At 43.2% G+C, this 17935-nt stretch overlaps 1 protein-coding gene across 5 annotated transcripts in view; it reads left to right on the top strand.

Moving 5' to 3' along the window:
• RGS6 (regulator of G protein signaling 6) overlaps positions 1-17935 on the top strand; it is a 491454-nt gene that overhangs the window by 24825 nt on the left and 448694 nt on the right. For 3 of the 5 annotated variants that reach the window (XM_074997137.1, XM_074997135.1, XM_074997139.1), the window contains exon 2: positions 4766-4870. In XM_074997137.1, coding sequence (XP_074853238.1) covers positions 4787-4870 — 84 coding nt within the window. In that variant the 5' untranslated portion in view covers positions 4766-4786. Of the gene's footprint in view, positions 1-4765; positions 4871-17935 lie in introns of those variants that run through there. The other 2 variants (XM_074997141.1, XM_074997138.1) reach the window with 2 other exon arrangements.

Here is a 17935-nt window from a genome sequence, read left to right as displayed (position 1 = left end):
ATGAAATGAGTCAGTTTTTCCAAACTGAACTTCTCATTCTGTGGAACGTTAAAACATTTTATATTTTTTTTCCTAGTGATGAAAACACATTGAGGCACTGGAATTTGTGGGGCACAGAAATTCTGTTTCTTCCATCAGTTCTCATATTAAAGTCCAGAACAGGTGGCACAATAGCTCAGACCATATCATTTGTGGATCATGACACATCCCCAGAAGTGCTTAATCTAGCTAAGGGTGTGGTGTCAAACCTGAGTAGGTGCTGTCCTTTTCTGGCTTTTTAGCAGTTCCCCGATGGGTACATCACATAGGGTAATGCTGCTTGTTCTCGTACCTAATTCTCTGATGGGCTGTGGGAGCTGCAAGGAGGGAAGGAAGGAAAGGAGACTCTCCTTTACTGTGATGCAGGCTGATCGAGTGCTGAAACCACATATTATGCTGACCAAATATTGTCTCACTGTTTCCTAGTGCTCCCTGGATTCCTGTATCCATCTTTTGTCGCTTGTCTTATACTTCGATTCTAGGCTCATTGGGACAGAGACTTGCCTGTTTTTACCTCTAAGCACAATAGATTCATGGTCCTTGGTGCCACTATAATAAAAATAATAAATAATTGGCTGCCTCTTACTGAGCCAAGGGAAGTGTGTGGGAAAGGATGGCTCCCTTCCCCTACGCAGCTCCACTGGGCAGCCCAGAAAGCAGGGAGAGGAGGAGAAATGTAAAACCAGCAACCTGTTCTGACTTCCTAGTTCTGAGAGTTAGCCCATGTTTGAGCAGTGTAGGGGATTGCTGTAACTTGTGTCATCTGGGAATAATCCTCTGAGGTCCAACCACCAGCTGGGGATGGCTGAAACAAAGTACACTTCCTCTTCCTGCCATGTGCCCTTCATACTCACTGCAGGGAGCTGGTGCAAGAACTCTCTCTGCCAGATCTATATCTTCTGCTCCATGCTAATGAATTCCCCAACGAGGGACTAGCGGGTGATTTCCATTTCAGTCCTGTCTCAGAATCTGCCCTAAAATCCTGACTCTGACCCTTTCATCTTTGTTAAATGAAATATTTGGACAGAAAAGTGTGAACGTGCTGCTCAAAGGTGTGTAAGCATGTATATATTTGTGTGTGTGTATGTAGAGAAAGCCAGAGAGAGAGCACACCAGACACTGCATCACCTTAGTAATATGTCATATCTTGTGTGTTTAGAAGTTGTAGATGCTGATGTACACTGACGTCTGGTACCTTAAAACTAAGTCAGAAGCCTCTCACCTTGGTCAAAGCCATTGTGAGGGCAATACTGAAACCATAAAGGTAATTAAGACAGCTGGTGGAAATAGCCCCAATGGATTTAAAATTTCAATTCTCATTACTTAACTGAAAGAGGATGATCTGCTCCTTTTAAGGAGTAAGGATTCAGGGTCCAGCCACTGTTCAATTATCAGGCCCAGCAATTCTAAAAGCCAGAAAGTGGCCCAGGTGGAGAGGAGAGTTGGAAACTTGTCTCTCTAACTGGCCAGGGAGCAGAGGGAGAGGTGTAGAATTAAAGGTCCCTGGGACCCTGTAGCCTCTGTGGGTAAGGGAGTAATGTTTTTGCATTTGGAATTTTTTAAAAAGAAATTGAATTAATTGAGAGAAGGGCATGCAAGAGGCTTGACTGTGGTGTGTGTTCTTTTTCAGCTGGGGACAGACAGTCTAGCGGGTCTGTTCTATCAAATTAAAGACAAGAAATTCTAAATGGAACAGGATGTCAGTGCACTAAATGACATCTTGGAACGGAAACTGCAAGGTCTAAAAATTCTCACTACATAATACTTTGCACTGTATAGAGGGCCTGATTCAATGGCAATTGAAGTTGCTGGGAAGACTTCCATGAATGGCCCAAGGATCTATTCTTCATAGCATGGGCTTTCAACCTGGACCTTGTGAGTAGACCCAGGGGTAATGATTGCCCTTACCATCTCTGTGGGAGATAGGCCCCAAACTGTTCTCTACTATGACAAGGGGTGAGGCTCTAGAATGCTGTGAGAATTGCTCATGTAAGATAAAAACATTAAGGCTGGATCTACATGTGCCCCTTCCTTTCGAAAGGGGCATGTTAATGAGCGGGTTCAAAAGATGCTAATCAGGTGCTGCAATGAATATGCATTATGGTTAGCATATTGGTGTTTGCAGTGATTCAAAAGTGCGGCTTTTCAAATCGCGCCCTGCCCGTGGAGATGGGACCTTCCGAAAGGATCCCGCTCCCAGTTTTCAAAAGCCCTTCTTCCTATCTGGTGATCAAAAGAAGGGCTTTCGAAAACTGGGGGGTCCCTTTCGGAAGGTCCCCATCTCCATGGGTGGCGTGCGATTCGAAAAGCCGCACTTCTGAATCGCTGCGGCCGCCATTATGCTAATGAGGCACTGCATATTCATTGCAGCGCCTCATTAGCATCTTTTGAACCCGCTCATTAACCTGCCCCTTTCAAAAGCAAGGGGCACGTGTAGGCACAGGGTAAAGGTATATTTTTTTCAAAAGATCCAAAATGACTTTGAATGGGACTTGTGTTCTGAGGACACCTAGTTGCATTTGAAAATGTCAACCTAAATACCTAATAAATCACACGTAGACCGGAGCTTTTAGTTTACACACAAACCTATTATCCTTTGGGAAAAAGATGGTTCTCCACTGGCCGGTAAACCCTTCTGTGGATTTTCCAGGCATTATCTCCTGTTTATTTTAGAAACTTTGCATGCCTGTCTGTCTGTCTATGGGTCTATTTATTTAAGAGCTCCTTCTCAAGGGTAAAAGCGAGGACCACCAAATTTGGTATGTAGCTTCCCCTTATCATAACTTAAAACAAGGTAAGGGTTTGGTTGTACCAGGACAATGGGATGTAAAATTGAAAGTGAGGGCTCTGGTAGGATGGACAGTTATACTGCAAAATGACCATAGGAGGTGGCAAAGGGCCAGAGTGGGGACTGGGACAGCTGTAACCCCATTGGGCCAGCAGGTGCAGAGGTGGAGAATGGGCCAGCTCTCTACTATGGTAAAACCCCAGTTATCTGACATAATTGGGACCAACAGATGGTCAGATACCTGAAAATGTTGGATAAGCAGGTCGGGGCCAGGGGTGGGGGGATCGTGGGAGAACATAGGGGGGCTGATTGGGCCTCTTCTAAAATGATGGTGGCCAGCTGCCTGGGGCAGGCTGTGGGAAGCTGGCCACTGTGGAGCAGCTGGTTCCAGGGAGCTGAGACCTGGCTGGTCCTAGCTGGCCCTAGGGAGGAGAGCCCTGGTGGCTGGGGCATGGAGCCCCAATTGCCCCAGGCTGGGAGCCCCTGCTGGTCCCAGGGTGCCAACCCCTGGCTGATCCTGGAGGCCAAGCTGCCAACAGCTCTGGGGCCCGGGGCCCTGGCTGGTCCCAGGCAGGGAGCCCCAGCTGGCCAGGAGCAGGCTGACAGCTGCCTTGGAGCCAGCTCCCAGGTGGTCAGCCACCACTAGTTCCGAGGTGTGGAGCTACCAGTGCCTGGGGTGTGGAGACGCTGCCTGCCCCAGGGCACGGAGCTGCCAGCGACTGTGGCACAGAACCTCAGCTGACTCCAGGGTGTGGAGCTGCTGCTGGCTTGGGCGAGCTGCCGGCAGCCCAGGTGCCATCTCCCCTGGCTGCCACCCCGGGCAGGCAAATGCTCCTAGCCCAGGCAGGAAACCTCAGCCAGCCTGGGTGGGGAAGTGCTGCTGGCCCCTGTGGGGCTGCCAGCTGCCCAGGACGTGCTGCTGGCTGCATGGTGCTGGAGGAGACTATCCAACTCTCCAGTTATCAAATATCCTGTTTCATCGCACACTGCCTCAGGTGGTGTCAGATAAAATGGACTATTGAATAACTGGGGGTCAGATAACCGGGGTTTACCTGTATATGTTTCAGAGAGTTTGTCTGTCTGTCTGTCCCCCAGCAGGGGGATATGAATCCCCCACCAGCCCCTGGCTGTGCCTGCTGCAGCAACCATGTATAGATACTTCTCCCCTGGCCCCAAGCTGCTGTGGTAAAAGGGCTGGGGTTATCTTCTCTCCCTGGATACTGAGTTCCTCATCTCCAGCCTCCCTCCAGAACAATGATTTAAATGAAGAAAAACAAAACTTATTTGAGTTAAGGCCCCAAGCACTGCTGGGTAAATCTTCTGGTAATTCATAACTAATAGGTTCATAGTCGGTATGGATGCTGAGACTCAAACTGTGACCTTGACACTGAGGAAGCTGAGTTGATGTCGGTGTGCCACGCACCTACGACAATCTATTGTTTCTACCAGCGAGTGTTCTCTCTGAAGAACAAGTTTTACTTGTTCCTGTGAAATTCATTCAAGTATATTGTTTCTCTCCATGTTCACTTTGATTTAGTGTGTGTTAGGAAAAGAAGCAAATTCCTAAGAAGATACCAGTCAGGAGTGCTCCATTTAACTGGGTTTATTGTAAGGGGAGGAGGTTTTCTGCAAAACACTCATGTACTTGTTACTGAAAAGGGACAATGGAAATGAAGAGGGACAGTCATTTCATAAAGACAGTGGTTTGTGCCAAAGTATTTCTTGTTTTTTGAGCCTTTCATATAAAAGAAAACATTTCTCTGACTCACGCATTCACACGATCATACTAGTGACTGTGACAAATCTATGTCAGAATGAGAACAGAGCACATTTCCCTGTCCCTTCCTCTCTCGTACATCTATCTTTGAATTTGGAAGATAGCTTATCGTGCTTCTGTGAGACTTGATGTTCCATTGTGTTCTATTCTTATTTTTGCAGCGTGAGTGACAACTGTTAAGCATGGCCCAAGGAGCTACTGATCAAAGTAATGTGGAAACGGCTGACCCAGAGGAAAATTCTCCAAATATGATTGTCTACAGAAAGGTAATGAATTTGGGGTGATTTATAAAAAGAATTTTCTATGCCACTTCTGGCTGGATTGTGGAAGGCTCCTATTGATCTTTTAAATGTGTCTTTTATTCTGTTGGAGAGCACGCATGTAATATTTCAGAGGGCAGCAAGTTCTTACACTACAAGATTTGAGAGCTAATGTTGCTTGTTTTTGTATACTCGCAAGTGCTACTTTTTTGTAGTTATAGGATGTACAAATTTCTTGTATCAAACCTAAAGACTAGGCCAGTGCTGATACAGCTTGCAATTATTTACCTATTCAATTTACTGAAAATATTGGTCTAAAAATTACATGATTTACACAGTCTCTTGTTCCACGCACTGGTGTCATTACAAATTTTTAAACGATCTTATACATATAATTTAGTGTTACCAGTTACTAGGACATTCTGTATATAGGCAATAATACAAGTACTAGGGAAAAATGAATTAAGCAGAAGCTAATTATAAACATGTTAATGGTACCATGAGATACAGTGGGTGTTAATAACAATGACACTGTAAATGTACACAGAGCTCTGTGATATATGATAAGGGAAACTCTCTCTGTTCTCGAATTTGTGCGCGCACGCACACACACACACACACACACTCACACACACAGACACACACACACACACACAGTGCCTACCTGCTTGAATTTTGAATGATGCTAAACCTAATCCCCTAAATCACTCAACCAGGTAGGCCCACGAATACTGGGACTTCCAGGAGAGAGTAATAAGCCAGATCTGTCGACCAAATTCATACAATGGAGTTTTCCCTTGTTTGGTAGGTTTTTTTTTTTGTTTTTTTTTTTTTTTGTTTTGTTTTGTTAATGAAACCTTTACACTGTCTTTAAAATACTTTTTTTCCACAGAATAATAAATTGCTCTGGCTTTGACATAACTGATGCATGTATTTAAGAATCATAGTGCTTAAAAATGAGGTGGAAATGGCTTGAAATCCTGACTGGTGATGTATCTCAGTTGCCAGCATATGAAGCTGAATTTATAAAACTGTAGCATAAAACCTCAATAGTGTTGTTTTTGTTTTTGTATTTTTTTTAACAGATGGCTGTAGTACATTCATTCACTGTGATAAAATGTCTCATTCAGAAGTACTCTGGGGGTGGGGAGTTAAAGCTGAAGGAAAAGCAATTTTTTAAATTATAGCTATGAGAGCATTGATATATTTTCAGATTTGTCTGTGGATTTGGATCTCTCTCTATAAGAAACAGTAAAACACTGTAAATGTTTTCTATACAGTATTGGAAGTTGCTGTGTGGGTCTTCTAAAAATGAAATTTTCCTTCATAGATCAGCAAAAACTATAATCTACCATTGGTTTATCTGTGTCCTGAGAGAAATGCTGAATTTTATTAAGTGAAATCATTCAGCACAAAATGGTGTTGACATATATAGAACACTCTTGGTTTAAATTATATTTACTAATTTCTTTGAATAACAAAATTGTTGTAAATCATGGAATATAGGCTGCTGTCATATTCCAAGATTTTGTTTTTCTGCTGCATAGTTATGATTTCAGATAATTTTCATACGCTGGAAAATAACTTGGATTGCATCCATCCCCATCAAGCTTTGAACTTGTTTTTGATAATCCTGGCTTGGATTTTGTTGTTTGTTCTGGAATGTGAATGTTAACCTAGCACAAGTCTCTGAGAATTGTGGGTTTTGGTTTTAAACATGATATAAATTCTTGTCAGCTGCTAGTTCGAAAACAAATCAAAAGATGCTAGTTGTTTAACATCAGATATGTCTACTTTGATTTCGTGATCTGAAAGGTCCAGCCACAACTACCACTACTTCCAGGCTCATCTGGAACCTCTACTTTGAAGGAGGCCTCTAAATTTCTGGTTTCATCATCCAGAATTTGAGGTCTTGGTTCTATCTGAGACCCTTTATCCAGTCCTTATAATGTGATTTTTACTTGTATATTTCCCAGTTTTCCATTCCTCACATAGTATTTACACTTAAAAACTGAATATATTTATGTTCCTGCTGCTATTTCACTATTATCATTGTAAAATTGTCGTGTGATTTGCAGTTCAAATGAGGAAAAAGGCTGCCACCATTTGGTTTATCTCTACTGTGGCTAGGCCAGGTGTCAGTACTATCACAATTCCTTGCATACATCATTCAAGTGCACCTGTACTACTTGATTAGCAGTTTCCATGCCTTACCTAATAATACTGTTCTCTCTATTTCACTAATGTATTGATATGATTATTTTTCTTTTTTTCTGGTGCTGGGTTTTGCTGAGGAGGATGATTTTTGTGTTTAGGGCTGGGTAAGTGCTGTTCTTTTGACATAGCGCATTCAATTGCTGACTGACTTTCTGGGCCATTGTAGTGGGCTGTTAATTAATGTATTCATTATCCTAGGAAAAGCTTAATGGGCTGTTGATGTTTCTCCATTATTCTTCCTAAGAGCCAGAAACTGTTAGAAGAAACTTGAGACTCACTTCTGTTCATTTGGCCACATCCTCTCCTTCCTGCGTAGTGTTTGGCTGTTTGTGTCCTCTGATTTCCTTTCAAATGGCCTTGTGAACAGTAATGATTGAAGAGAACATTGCCTCTGAAGCATGGTCAGCATAGTCCCTTGAGTGAAGTGACATGTCTGTTGCTGTAGGAGCTGAACATTACATTCAGAACCCTGAATCTACATATAATAGCTTGGAATCAGGGCAAGTCCGTGCTTTTCAAAGGAAAGTGTTTTTGTTCCTTTCCTAAGCTGCAGAATAGAACTATTAAAACCCAATTCTATCATTTCCTGATCCTTCTGACAGAAGAAGTCAACACTTGAATGCCAAGAGTGCAATGTGTAGGTTACTTACAGACTGCTGTCCTGAGTTCCCAGCCCAGAAAAGATTAATGTCATACCCAGTAGCTATTCAGGCCCTTTCTTTAGGTCTGCATTTATTGAGTGCATGGACAGTTTATCTCTGTGTTCACCTCAGGTGGCAGCCCAAAGAAGCAAACAGGTCTGTCACATAGGTTGACATGGGTTGCTGTCATTTGTTTTGTTTAATGAGGGACAAGTGGAGAACTGTACTGCGCTTTGCAGGCTCTATGAGACTCCTACACTGAGCAGTGACTAAAAAGTAGTAACAATATTTTCTTGTGTGGCTCTGGCTGCCTTTGGCAAAGATGTTGGGATTTTGTTTTTGATGTGATTACAACAGAGAAGAAAAGAAAGATTTTAAAATTGTATTTAAGCCACGTTCTTTTATTCTTTAGCCTACATTTTGTAAAAGCTGATGTTGCCTGAACTCAAGGGCTTTCATGAGAAGTGGGTGCAATTCTGAGGCTTATTTCTATTTGTGGGTGGTGCTGAGGGCCCCTAGGGAAGAGGGAGAAATGTGAAAGAAGACTGGGAAGAAAAGAAATGATAGCCAAGTATTAACTGATTTTCATGACTATCCTATTTCCCTGGAAATCCAAGCTCTGGTGAATCTTTCCAAAAATCTAGCCCCTAAATTATCAAGCTCTGTGGACTATAGCGAAAGAGGAAGCATTCACAGATGCCATCTGGTATTAGTAAATAAACAAAACAAATCTGAGTGACTTATTACCAGAAACAAATGACTGAATTTGGAGGCAGTTCAGAGAGAGCAGTAAAAATAATCGGGAGGCTGGAGGGAAAGATACATATGAAAAGACTTAACTAATTAGGGGCATTAGCCCCTTACATTCAAAGAATGTAAGCACTGAGGAGGGACAGGAGTTGTTTTGGGTGGTATTTGGGTAACATACGCAAGAGCAAAAGCATGAAACTGGAAAAAAAAAAAAGTGAAACTCTACATAAATATCAAAAGAGATCTTTCAGTGAGATCTCTTAGGCTGTGGAATAGTCTCCCAAGGGAAGACTGTAAGCCTCATTGCTCGATATGTTCAAACTTAGACTGAACACAGCTCTGGAGAACACATTGTAGGGAACAATCCTGCATGAGCTGGATGATCACATAGAACTTTTTTGTCTCTGGAGCTCAGTTTTGCCAGATACACCTGGAATTTTGGGCAGCAATAAACTTATCAAATTGGAATTTTTGTTGGAACTCATTGTGTCTTTTAAGTAAACAGCTGAGCATACCAGCGTTTCTTGATAACCCATAGAAATTTTAATTGAAAGCTGAGAGTCTCAGGAAAAAAAAAATCTCTTGTCTCCAATGTTGGGGCTTTAAGTGAGATACTAACTATCATAAGCCTCGCAATAAAATTGTAAGTGCTGGCAACACTGCAGACTGTAGTGATGAAATTTCCCACTGATATCTTAAATGAGTGTTACACTAACCTGTGTCTGGGTATTCCAGACAAGAAATTGAATTAGACGTATGGTTTGGAGTACATATCTCTAGTTTAAGAGTAAATGACACCACAGTATGTAGTAGGAAAAGAGCCTGAAATACAGACTCTTGTGTAAGAAGCCAGGTATGAGGCCTGAAAAGTAGTAGGCAAGCTTTGCTGATATAAAGTGAAGTTCACAGACGTCAGACTTTGAGCAAACATCAGGCTCTGCTTGCTTGCAAGTTTATAGAATTTGGCAACAATAGGGCTGAAGTGCCAGGCACAAAATACTTACACAAACACACTTCAGAAGAACATCCCGATAGCAAAAATGGAACAAAAAACATTCCCGAAGGATAGCAGGAACACAGTGACCTCTCCTAAAATGTAAGTTCAGGATAATAGCATAATAAACAAGTGTTTCATTTAAACCAACATGTACTAAAATGGGTAATAACAAGCTGACACAGGGAGCAGTAACTGTCTGTGTGGCAATACATAACTGCATTATCATAGCTTGAATCGTAGAACTGGGAGGAACCCTGAGAGGTCATTAAGTCCAGTCCTCTGCAGTATTGGCAGGACCCAACACCATCTAGACAATGCATCAGCAACCCCCTAGCATGGGTGACATGTGAACCGATTTTCATTGGCATGTGAAGTGGGAGCTCAGCCCTTCTCTCATGCAGCCGGGAGCTTGCTCAGAGCCACGCTGCCTGTGGGTTAACAAAAGAGCAGCTCATGCTACCAACCACTGCTTAAACGGTAAAGCTCTGTATCTTTATTTGTTAATGAAGCTGCAGTAAGTCAGACTCTTAGTGATTTTCAAAAGGCACTCGGGTGGTACATAGAGGTCAAAAGGTCAAATTTTGGCACTCTGCCTCAGAAAGTTTGTTGACCCCTGATCTGGACCATCCCTGACATCACCTGCTCTTAAAAAGTTTCACTGATGAAGAATCTACAACCTCCCTAGGCAATTTATTCCAGTGGTTAATCAACCTGACACTTAAGAAGTTTTACCTAACGTCCAACCTAACCCTCCCTTGCTTCAATTTAAGCCCGTTGCTGCTTGTTCTATCATTACAGATCAAGAAGAATAATTTTTCTCCTTCCTTTTTGCAACAACCTTTTAGGTACTTGAAAGCCATTATCATGTCATTTTTGTCTTCTCTTTTCCAGACTAAACAAACCCAGTACTCCAGTTCAGACCTAATCAGTATCGAGTAGGGCAAAAGAATTAGTTCCAATGTCCTGCTTACAGCACTCCTGCTAGTACCTCCCAGGATCCCCTGGGGTGGCAGGTATAAGAGGCAGAGGAAAGCAACACCTTTCCAAACCGCTCATCTGGCCTTGACCGTACTCTGCCCAGAGCCCTCCCCATTCAGTTCAGCTTCACCAGTCTTTGGGGCTGCCTGGGCTTCAGCCCCAACTGAGGCTGGGCCTGTGCCACCATTTCTCCTGTGGCTGGGAAGGCTGGGGCTGCCACCAGGCACCGTTCAACCTCCAGGGCTGGGGGTGCTGCCTGTGCTCCCTGGGAACACTGGGACTACATACTGCCTGCCCACCCTCTCCCCTCCTCTTGGGGCTAGGGAAAGCTGGGCCTGCATCCCACCTACCCTCCAGGGGCCGAAGAAGGCGGGGGCCATGCATTGCCCGCTGGGGAACGGGAGGTGGCCTGACCATACAGTGGGGAATGAACTTGGCTTCCACAGGAGCTCTGGGTGGCAGTGATGGGGTTGGGGGCTTGTCTCCCATAACCCTAGTTTCACCCGTTGCTCATGAGGGTGTTTGCTTTTTTGCAGATGTGACAATGACTCATATTTAGTTCGTGGTCCACTAAGACCCTTAGATCCTTTTCCACAGACTTCTTCCCAGGCAGTCATTTCCCATTTTGTGTGTGTGTTCTTTCTAAAGCGGACTATTTTGCGTTTGTCCTTATTGAATTTCACCCTATTTATCTCAGACTGCTTCTCCAGTTTGTCTAGATCATTTTGAATTATAATCCCCTTCTCCCTTCTTTTGACGTACTAGTGTACGTGCGCGCGTGCGCGCACACACACACACACACACACACACAATTCATCACTGTAACTTCCACTTCAGTGTATCTGATGAAGTGAGTTTTACTCTTGAAAACTTATGCCCATATAAATCTTCTAGTATTTAAAGTGCAGTGGGACTCCTCACCCTCCTAGGTTGTACTTCCTTAGACTATTAATGCGAAGGTCATGCAAGACAGTATCAAATGCCTTACTGAAGCCTGGCTGTACCACATCTACTGCTTCCCCTTTATGTACAAGGCTTGTTACCCTGTCAAAGAAAGCTATCAGGTTGGTTTGATATGATTTGTTTTTTATAAATCCATGCTGACTGTTACCTATCCCTTTATTATCTGCTAGATGTTTTGCAATTTGATTCCATAATTATTTGCTCCATTATTTTTCCAGGGACAGAAGTTACCGTGTAATTCCCTGTAAGTTATTTTGTATTGTGTAATTCCCTGGGTTCTTATTTCCATTATTTATAGATGGATGCGGTAGGCTGCTCAGCCAGCTCCTGGAGTATTCCAAGGTGCATTACATCAGGCCTTGGTGCTTTAGACATCTAAACTAAATAATTTTAGCTTTTTCTTTCCCTATTTTAGCATCTGAACCTACCCCATTTTCAATGTCATTTACAGTGCTAGGCATCCAATCACGCCAACCTTCTTGGTGAAAACCAGAATGAAGTCGTTAAGCATCTTTGCCATTTCCACATTTTCTGTTATTGTTTTTCCCCTTCCCATTGAGTAATGGGCACACCCTGTCCTTGGTCGTCACCTTGCTTCTAATGTATTTGTAGAATATTTTCTTGTTGTTCTTTATGTCTCTATCTTGATTGAGCTCCTTATGTGCCTGAGCCTTTCTATTTTTGCCATCCACATAGCTAGATAAAGAGGCATTTCTGAGTGTGTGTTTTGGTTCAGCTGAGTGGGGAATGGAAAATTCCACCATTCATTGAGCTGCATCCATTATTATGAGCATACATGTATTACTGTCCTCATAAAGTCTGCCAGGTGCTACTACTATACTTTGTCAACAATAAACCTGGTCTACTAGCTTTGTACCTACCAAATCGTGTGTTCCATGGGGGAGGTTTGCTCAAGGACTTCTCTACCAGCTGTCCGTGCAGAGAGACGGCAGCACACAAGGATAACATGCACATGCAGCCAAATATCTATTAACACAGGGGTGTTCTCATTATCTCCCCAAGCAAGCCAGGAAATTCATTTCACTTTGAACCATAATATTAACTGGCTAGACATGTAAACAAGGCATAAAACTGAAGGATTAGGTGATCCGGACAGCCTTAACTGTGCCCAGTAGTGAGGCCTTGGGAAAACATATTTGGGAAAAACACATCTAATCAAAACCCCATTTAGTCTAATCTTGGACTGTAAACACTATAAAATATTTTACTCATAATCAATGTTAATGGATGGTTGAGCTAAAGAACCTGAGCTTATGGTCTTGTGCCTGACAGATTGTCAAACATTTTGAAAGAAGAGATGCCTAAATTAGGGTTTTACACAGTCACAAAAACTGGAGTGTGGTTACGGCCTTCTCTACTTTTTGCTTTGCACTGTTATATAAAAGCCCAATAAAAGTATTTTTGCAGGAAGATGATTAGCTTTTCACTCCTATGTATTTGCATTTCAAGGTACAGCTATCTGACGGTACTGAGAGAAAATAAAGCCATTCCATCAGTAATATGAATAATACTTGTAAGATGGAATGTCTAAGCCCACACAGCCCAACCCTGTTTTGAGGCCTAAGGCCTAGCAACAGTGGACAAAACATGGCTCAAAGCAAAAGCCTAGCTGTGAGCAACAGGCAGGCCTAAGAACTGGGCACAGACAGGGCTGAGAGTACAAAGCACTAGTTGGAAATTGGTCCTGGTGCGGAATGATAGTTGGTAGATTTCCTAAGTTGAAATCACAAGGTCTCACCAGCTCATTAAAAAAGACCTTGGTACCTACTCCTCACAGATACAGACCTAGGTTCAGGAAATGGTTTAAAATGACAGCATGATGGATAAGAGATAATCTAATTGAACCATGAGGTACAGGGTGGTGGGCGAAGGGGAGTATGACAGAGGTATATAAAATCATGAGTGATGTGGAGAAAGTGAACAAGGAAAAATTATTTACTTGTTCCCGTAAAATCAGAACTAGAGGACACCAAAACAAATTACTGGGCAGCAGGTTTGGTGGAGAAAAAAAAAGGGAAAATTCTTCCTCACACAGTACACAATCAACTTGTGGAACTCCTTGCCAGAGGAGGCAGTGAAGGCTAGGACTATAACAGGATTTAAAAAAAAAGCTAAACACATTTATAGAGGTTAGGTCCATTAATGGCTGTTATCCAGGATAGGGAAGGAATGGTGTCCCTAGCCTCTGTTTGTCAGAACCTGGAGATGGATGGCAGGAGAGAGATTGCTTGATCATTGCCTGTTCTGTTCACTCCCTCTGGGGCACATGGCATTGGCCACTGTTGGCAGACAGGATACTGGACTGGATGGACCTTTGGTCTGATCCAGTATGGCCGTTCTTATGTGGTATCTAAGTAGTGTCAGAGGGTGGTAACCTGATATGCAGCAGTGAGGTGTGCTTTGTTGGTACCTGTATATAATGTGGTATCTTGGGGACCATCTTTGTCTGACCTGGGTGGGCAGTGGAATTTCCACTGACAGCGTCAGTCCGTTGCTGCAGGTACATCTGTGCAGCATATCAGTATAATGTATTTTTATACTTGCTAACTGTTGTTTGTACCTTGCTTGGCACTAAACCCGGGCCAGGCGCCTCCGATCCTTATCTGGTCTGTGGGGTGTGCTGCAATTATTGGGTCCATGTCATTGAACACACATGCAAGCAGCCTTCTGGTTATCATCAATGGAGCTGAAGACTCATAAAGATACAATGGCAGTAAATCTGCCAAACTACAACACTATATCAACAATTCCTTGTCTGGAAAATAAAGGCCTGGAAACAGTTTTGAATCTCTCCACAGCTGCTGTTGGGGATGCCCAGACCATGATATTACCTCTAAGCAAGTGGGATCTAGATTGTTTTGGAATATAGAACCTATATTGGGTATTCCACAGCACTTTACTAGCTGTGGTGACCTATGCCACTTGTATAACATGATAACTTAATCTGAACAGTCCCATTGCAACCAATGAGGATATTTATAAAATGAGAGACACCTCAGCATTCATAACTGTAGAGCCCTGTGCACATGCAAATGTTTACCCATGGAAGGAGATACCTGTGGATAGAAATTGTGTGTTTTTTAAAGGAGCTGGTACTCAGTTGGCTCCCCACCCCCGATGGCTGGGACTGCTGAGGTTCTGGTACTGGCACGTACAGGTACCAAAAAAAAAAAAGCACTAGAAATCGGCATCTGCTCATCCATGGGGCTCTACTCCCAGGGGACTCTGTGCCCAAAGGAGAGTAATATGTTGCTGTTTAGGAGATGTTTCCTTACAGAAGATGAAACTAGTGAGAATTTGAAGATGATCCACACTTTGAAAATCAGACAGGTGTCCAAATATGGATTTTCAAACTTAGCATTGGATATAGATTTAAAAAAAAAATTGACCCAAGAGAATTATCTAGCTCTTGGGTTGAGCAGTCTAAAAAATGCCTTTCAGATTTACAGGCTACTAAGTAAAGAAGGATGAGCATTCAGAGAAGAGCCATGAGAAGGATGAAACCATTGAAAACCAAGCCTTATAGCAGTAGAGTCAAAGAGCTGTATCTTTTTCACTTAAAGAGAAGGTTAGAAGGTGACTTGATCACAAGCTATGAATACACACATGGGGAACAAAAAGTTGATAATGGGCTTGCTCTTCAGGCTATCGGACAAAGGTACAAGAAGATGCAGTAAAGCTTAAAAAAAAAGTTAAATTGTAAATAAAGGACAGTTTTCCAATGGCCTGTTTGGCACAGGAAGTCAGACTAGATGATTACAGTACAGGTTGTGAACCTCTTTAGGCTGGTACCCTCAGGACCTGACTGGTGCCAAATGAGAGAATTTACTGAACCATGGGAGGTCTAGTTTCTACCAGTATTACCAACACTTCCACTGCTTACTGGGCTCTTAGAAGACATTTAGAGGTAAATTAGAACTAAATAACAGCACGGAACACTGAGTCAGGACTGGTGGCTGTAAACAAACTTTATGGGACCACAGGAAGCCTGGCCACATCTATGATACGTGGTCATCCATCTAACTAAAATCATGGCAGATTACAGATTTTGCTGGACAAGAGAATTCTGGAATAGAGAAGTTCAACCTGTAGTTCCTTCTGGTCTTTATAGTCTGCATCTGGATCATCATAGTGGTTCCCTCTGGCCCTGAAATCTATGAATTGAAGAGAAGCGTTAATAAAAGATGAAGAAATGCTTAGCAAAATAGGAATGAATGGAACGGACAAATGATAAATTTAACTGCTGTAAGGCTCTTCTCCAACACACTCTAGTGGATTATGTAGGGAGTGGCATTAAAGCTGTGAGTGAACAACCCCTCCACATGAGGAGAGAAATGGGATAAAAGAAATTGTAGCTGTTATGAAATAAGGTGTTGGCTGTTGGAGCGGCAGCTGCAGCGTTGTACTGCATCAGTGTTTTGGGTTGGTTCTGGTTTGAGCAGGGGGTTGGATTAGATGAGCCCATGAGCTCGCTTGCAACCCTAATATTCTATGATTCTATGAGTGTTGTTTCTAGAAGGGTGTGGGACCTGGGGTAGCCCCCTGTTGCAGGGCCTGCCCCCCAACTCCACCCCTTCCCCAAGTCCTTCTCCACCCTGGAGCAATGTGAAGCCAAGATTACTGAGGGGCCCAGGACAGCAGCAGGAGTCGCCTCGCCTCCTGCTCACTGTGGAGGCAAGAGGCGGAGAGGCCCAGCAGTCTGCTCCCCTGTTCCAGGCTGCTGTTCTCAGCTTCATTGTGGCTGTGGGAAGCAGAACGCCTTGCAGTCAGGGCACTTCACTTCCTGCTGCTGGGGCAGTGAAGTGGAACGCAGCTGGCCGGGAGAGAGCAGCAGCACGACAGAGCAGAGCAGGTTGCTGGGTGGCTCAGGCTTCTGCTGCCGCAGTGAGTGAATAGGATAGGGACCTCTGCTACTGCCCTGGTGGTTGAGGCAGCTGCTGCGGGGTCTGGGGCAACCACCCCAAATTGCCCTGTGGCTGAGAGAGCTCTGCCTATGACAATGGCAGAGGTTCTCTCATTGGCATAGGGAGTCCAGCTTCTCAAGAGATAGGACAGACGTACAGACAAGAATTCTGTCAGCCTAGCATTGTCTACGTAGGAACTTTGGCCAGTTTAACTACACGGCTCAAAGGTGTGGATTTCCACACTGCTCAAAAACATAGTTCAGACGACCTCACTTATTGGTGCAGACCACGCTTTAATATTGCTTCACTGTGATAGGAAAAAGATTGGAGCAACGAAGGATTCGTGAAAAGCTAAAGAGCATTGCAAGAGTTTAAAGTAACAGAAGATTTTCTTACATGAGGAAACGAAAAGTTTGAATGTCACATTGAGAGAATACAGCAATCAGGTAATGAGGCAGTAGGCAGAGTTCAGGAGGAGGTACAGGATAGAGGAGATGAAAGAGAAAATAAGCCATACACGTTAGTGATTTTTCAACCTAAATGTGGCATATGCTCTGCAGAAAAGACAAGATGAAGGCGAAGAAGGATGAAGAGGGAATCAAAAGTAAAGAAAAGTTTATGAATTAGAATAATCAGAGTTAATCGGAGTGCTATAGCAGGATTGCTTTTATGGGGAAGAAAGGGGAATGTGAGGTGATATGCCAAGAAGGGTTTAAACTATAACAAATCAGTGCAAAGCTTTTCTCAATGTAAATTCTGCTGCAGTTTCAAGTGGATAAGACAAGATACTTTGCTACTTGTCATTGGAAAGAATGACATTTGCAACTGAGCAGGTACAAAGATATATGGGGGCCAATTTACGTAGGAGATTAAAAGTCCCAGTGCCTGTGACCTGATACTGCGGAGACAAATCGACTCAGTTAATTCTGGAGAGTCTCTACTCTTTTCTGCCCTGAGTTGTTACATACACTTGCTGTTCATTGTCAAACAGCTGCATTCTTTTATCTCAGCTGTGACTGCACTTGGTGGAGCACTGAGTGATACTATATAGAATACATGAAGTTTGTACAGTTATTGTAATTCATAAGGAGGCTGTTGGGGACTAATCACATAGATGCACAGTAACAGAGCTCCAGTAGTAACCTCCTCATTTCTGCTAAAATCTTGTAAAGTAACCAAGATTTTTACTTCAAGCTACACGTGAGATGTAAGAATGACTAGACAACTTACTGACAGAGAGAGAAGGAAAACTGATTCTACATATTAGACTGCAGCAAGGCCATAGGCTTCTCCTCAATGAACACACACGCTAGTAATATCCTTCCTGAAACCCTACGCCACCATCACTCCCAGCTATCTCCAAGATACCACTGACTTCTTGAGGAGATTACAAAACATCAGAAAATTTCCTGACAGCACCATCCTTACCACCATGGATGTAGAGGCACTCTACACTAATATTCCACATGAAGATGGACAACTAGCTATCAGGAATACCATCCCTGATGTTACCACAGCAAATCTGGTGTCTGACCTCTAACTTTGTTCTCACCTACAATTATTTCTGATTTTTGGGGACAACTTATACCTCCAGATTAGT

This window comes from Carettochelys insculpta, chromosome 6, assembly GCF_033958435.1.
Source record: "Carettochelys insculpta isolate YL-2023 chromosome 6, ASM3395843v1, whole genome shotgun sequence".
NCBI lineage: Eukaryota > Metazoa > Chordata > Testudines > Carettochelyidae > Carettochelys > Carettochelys insculpta.
Note: the sequence above shows the minus strand (reverse complement) of the source record. Positions and strands in the feature narration are given on the sequence as shown.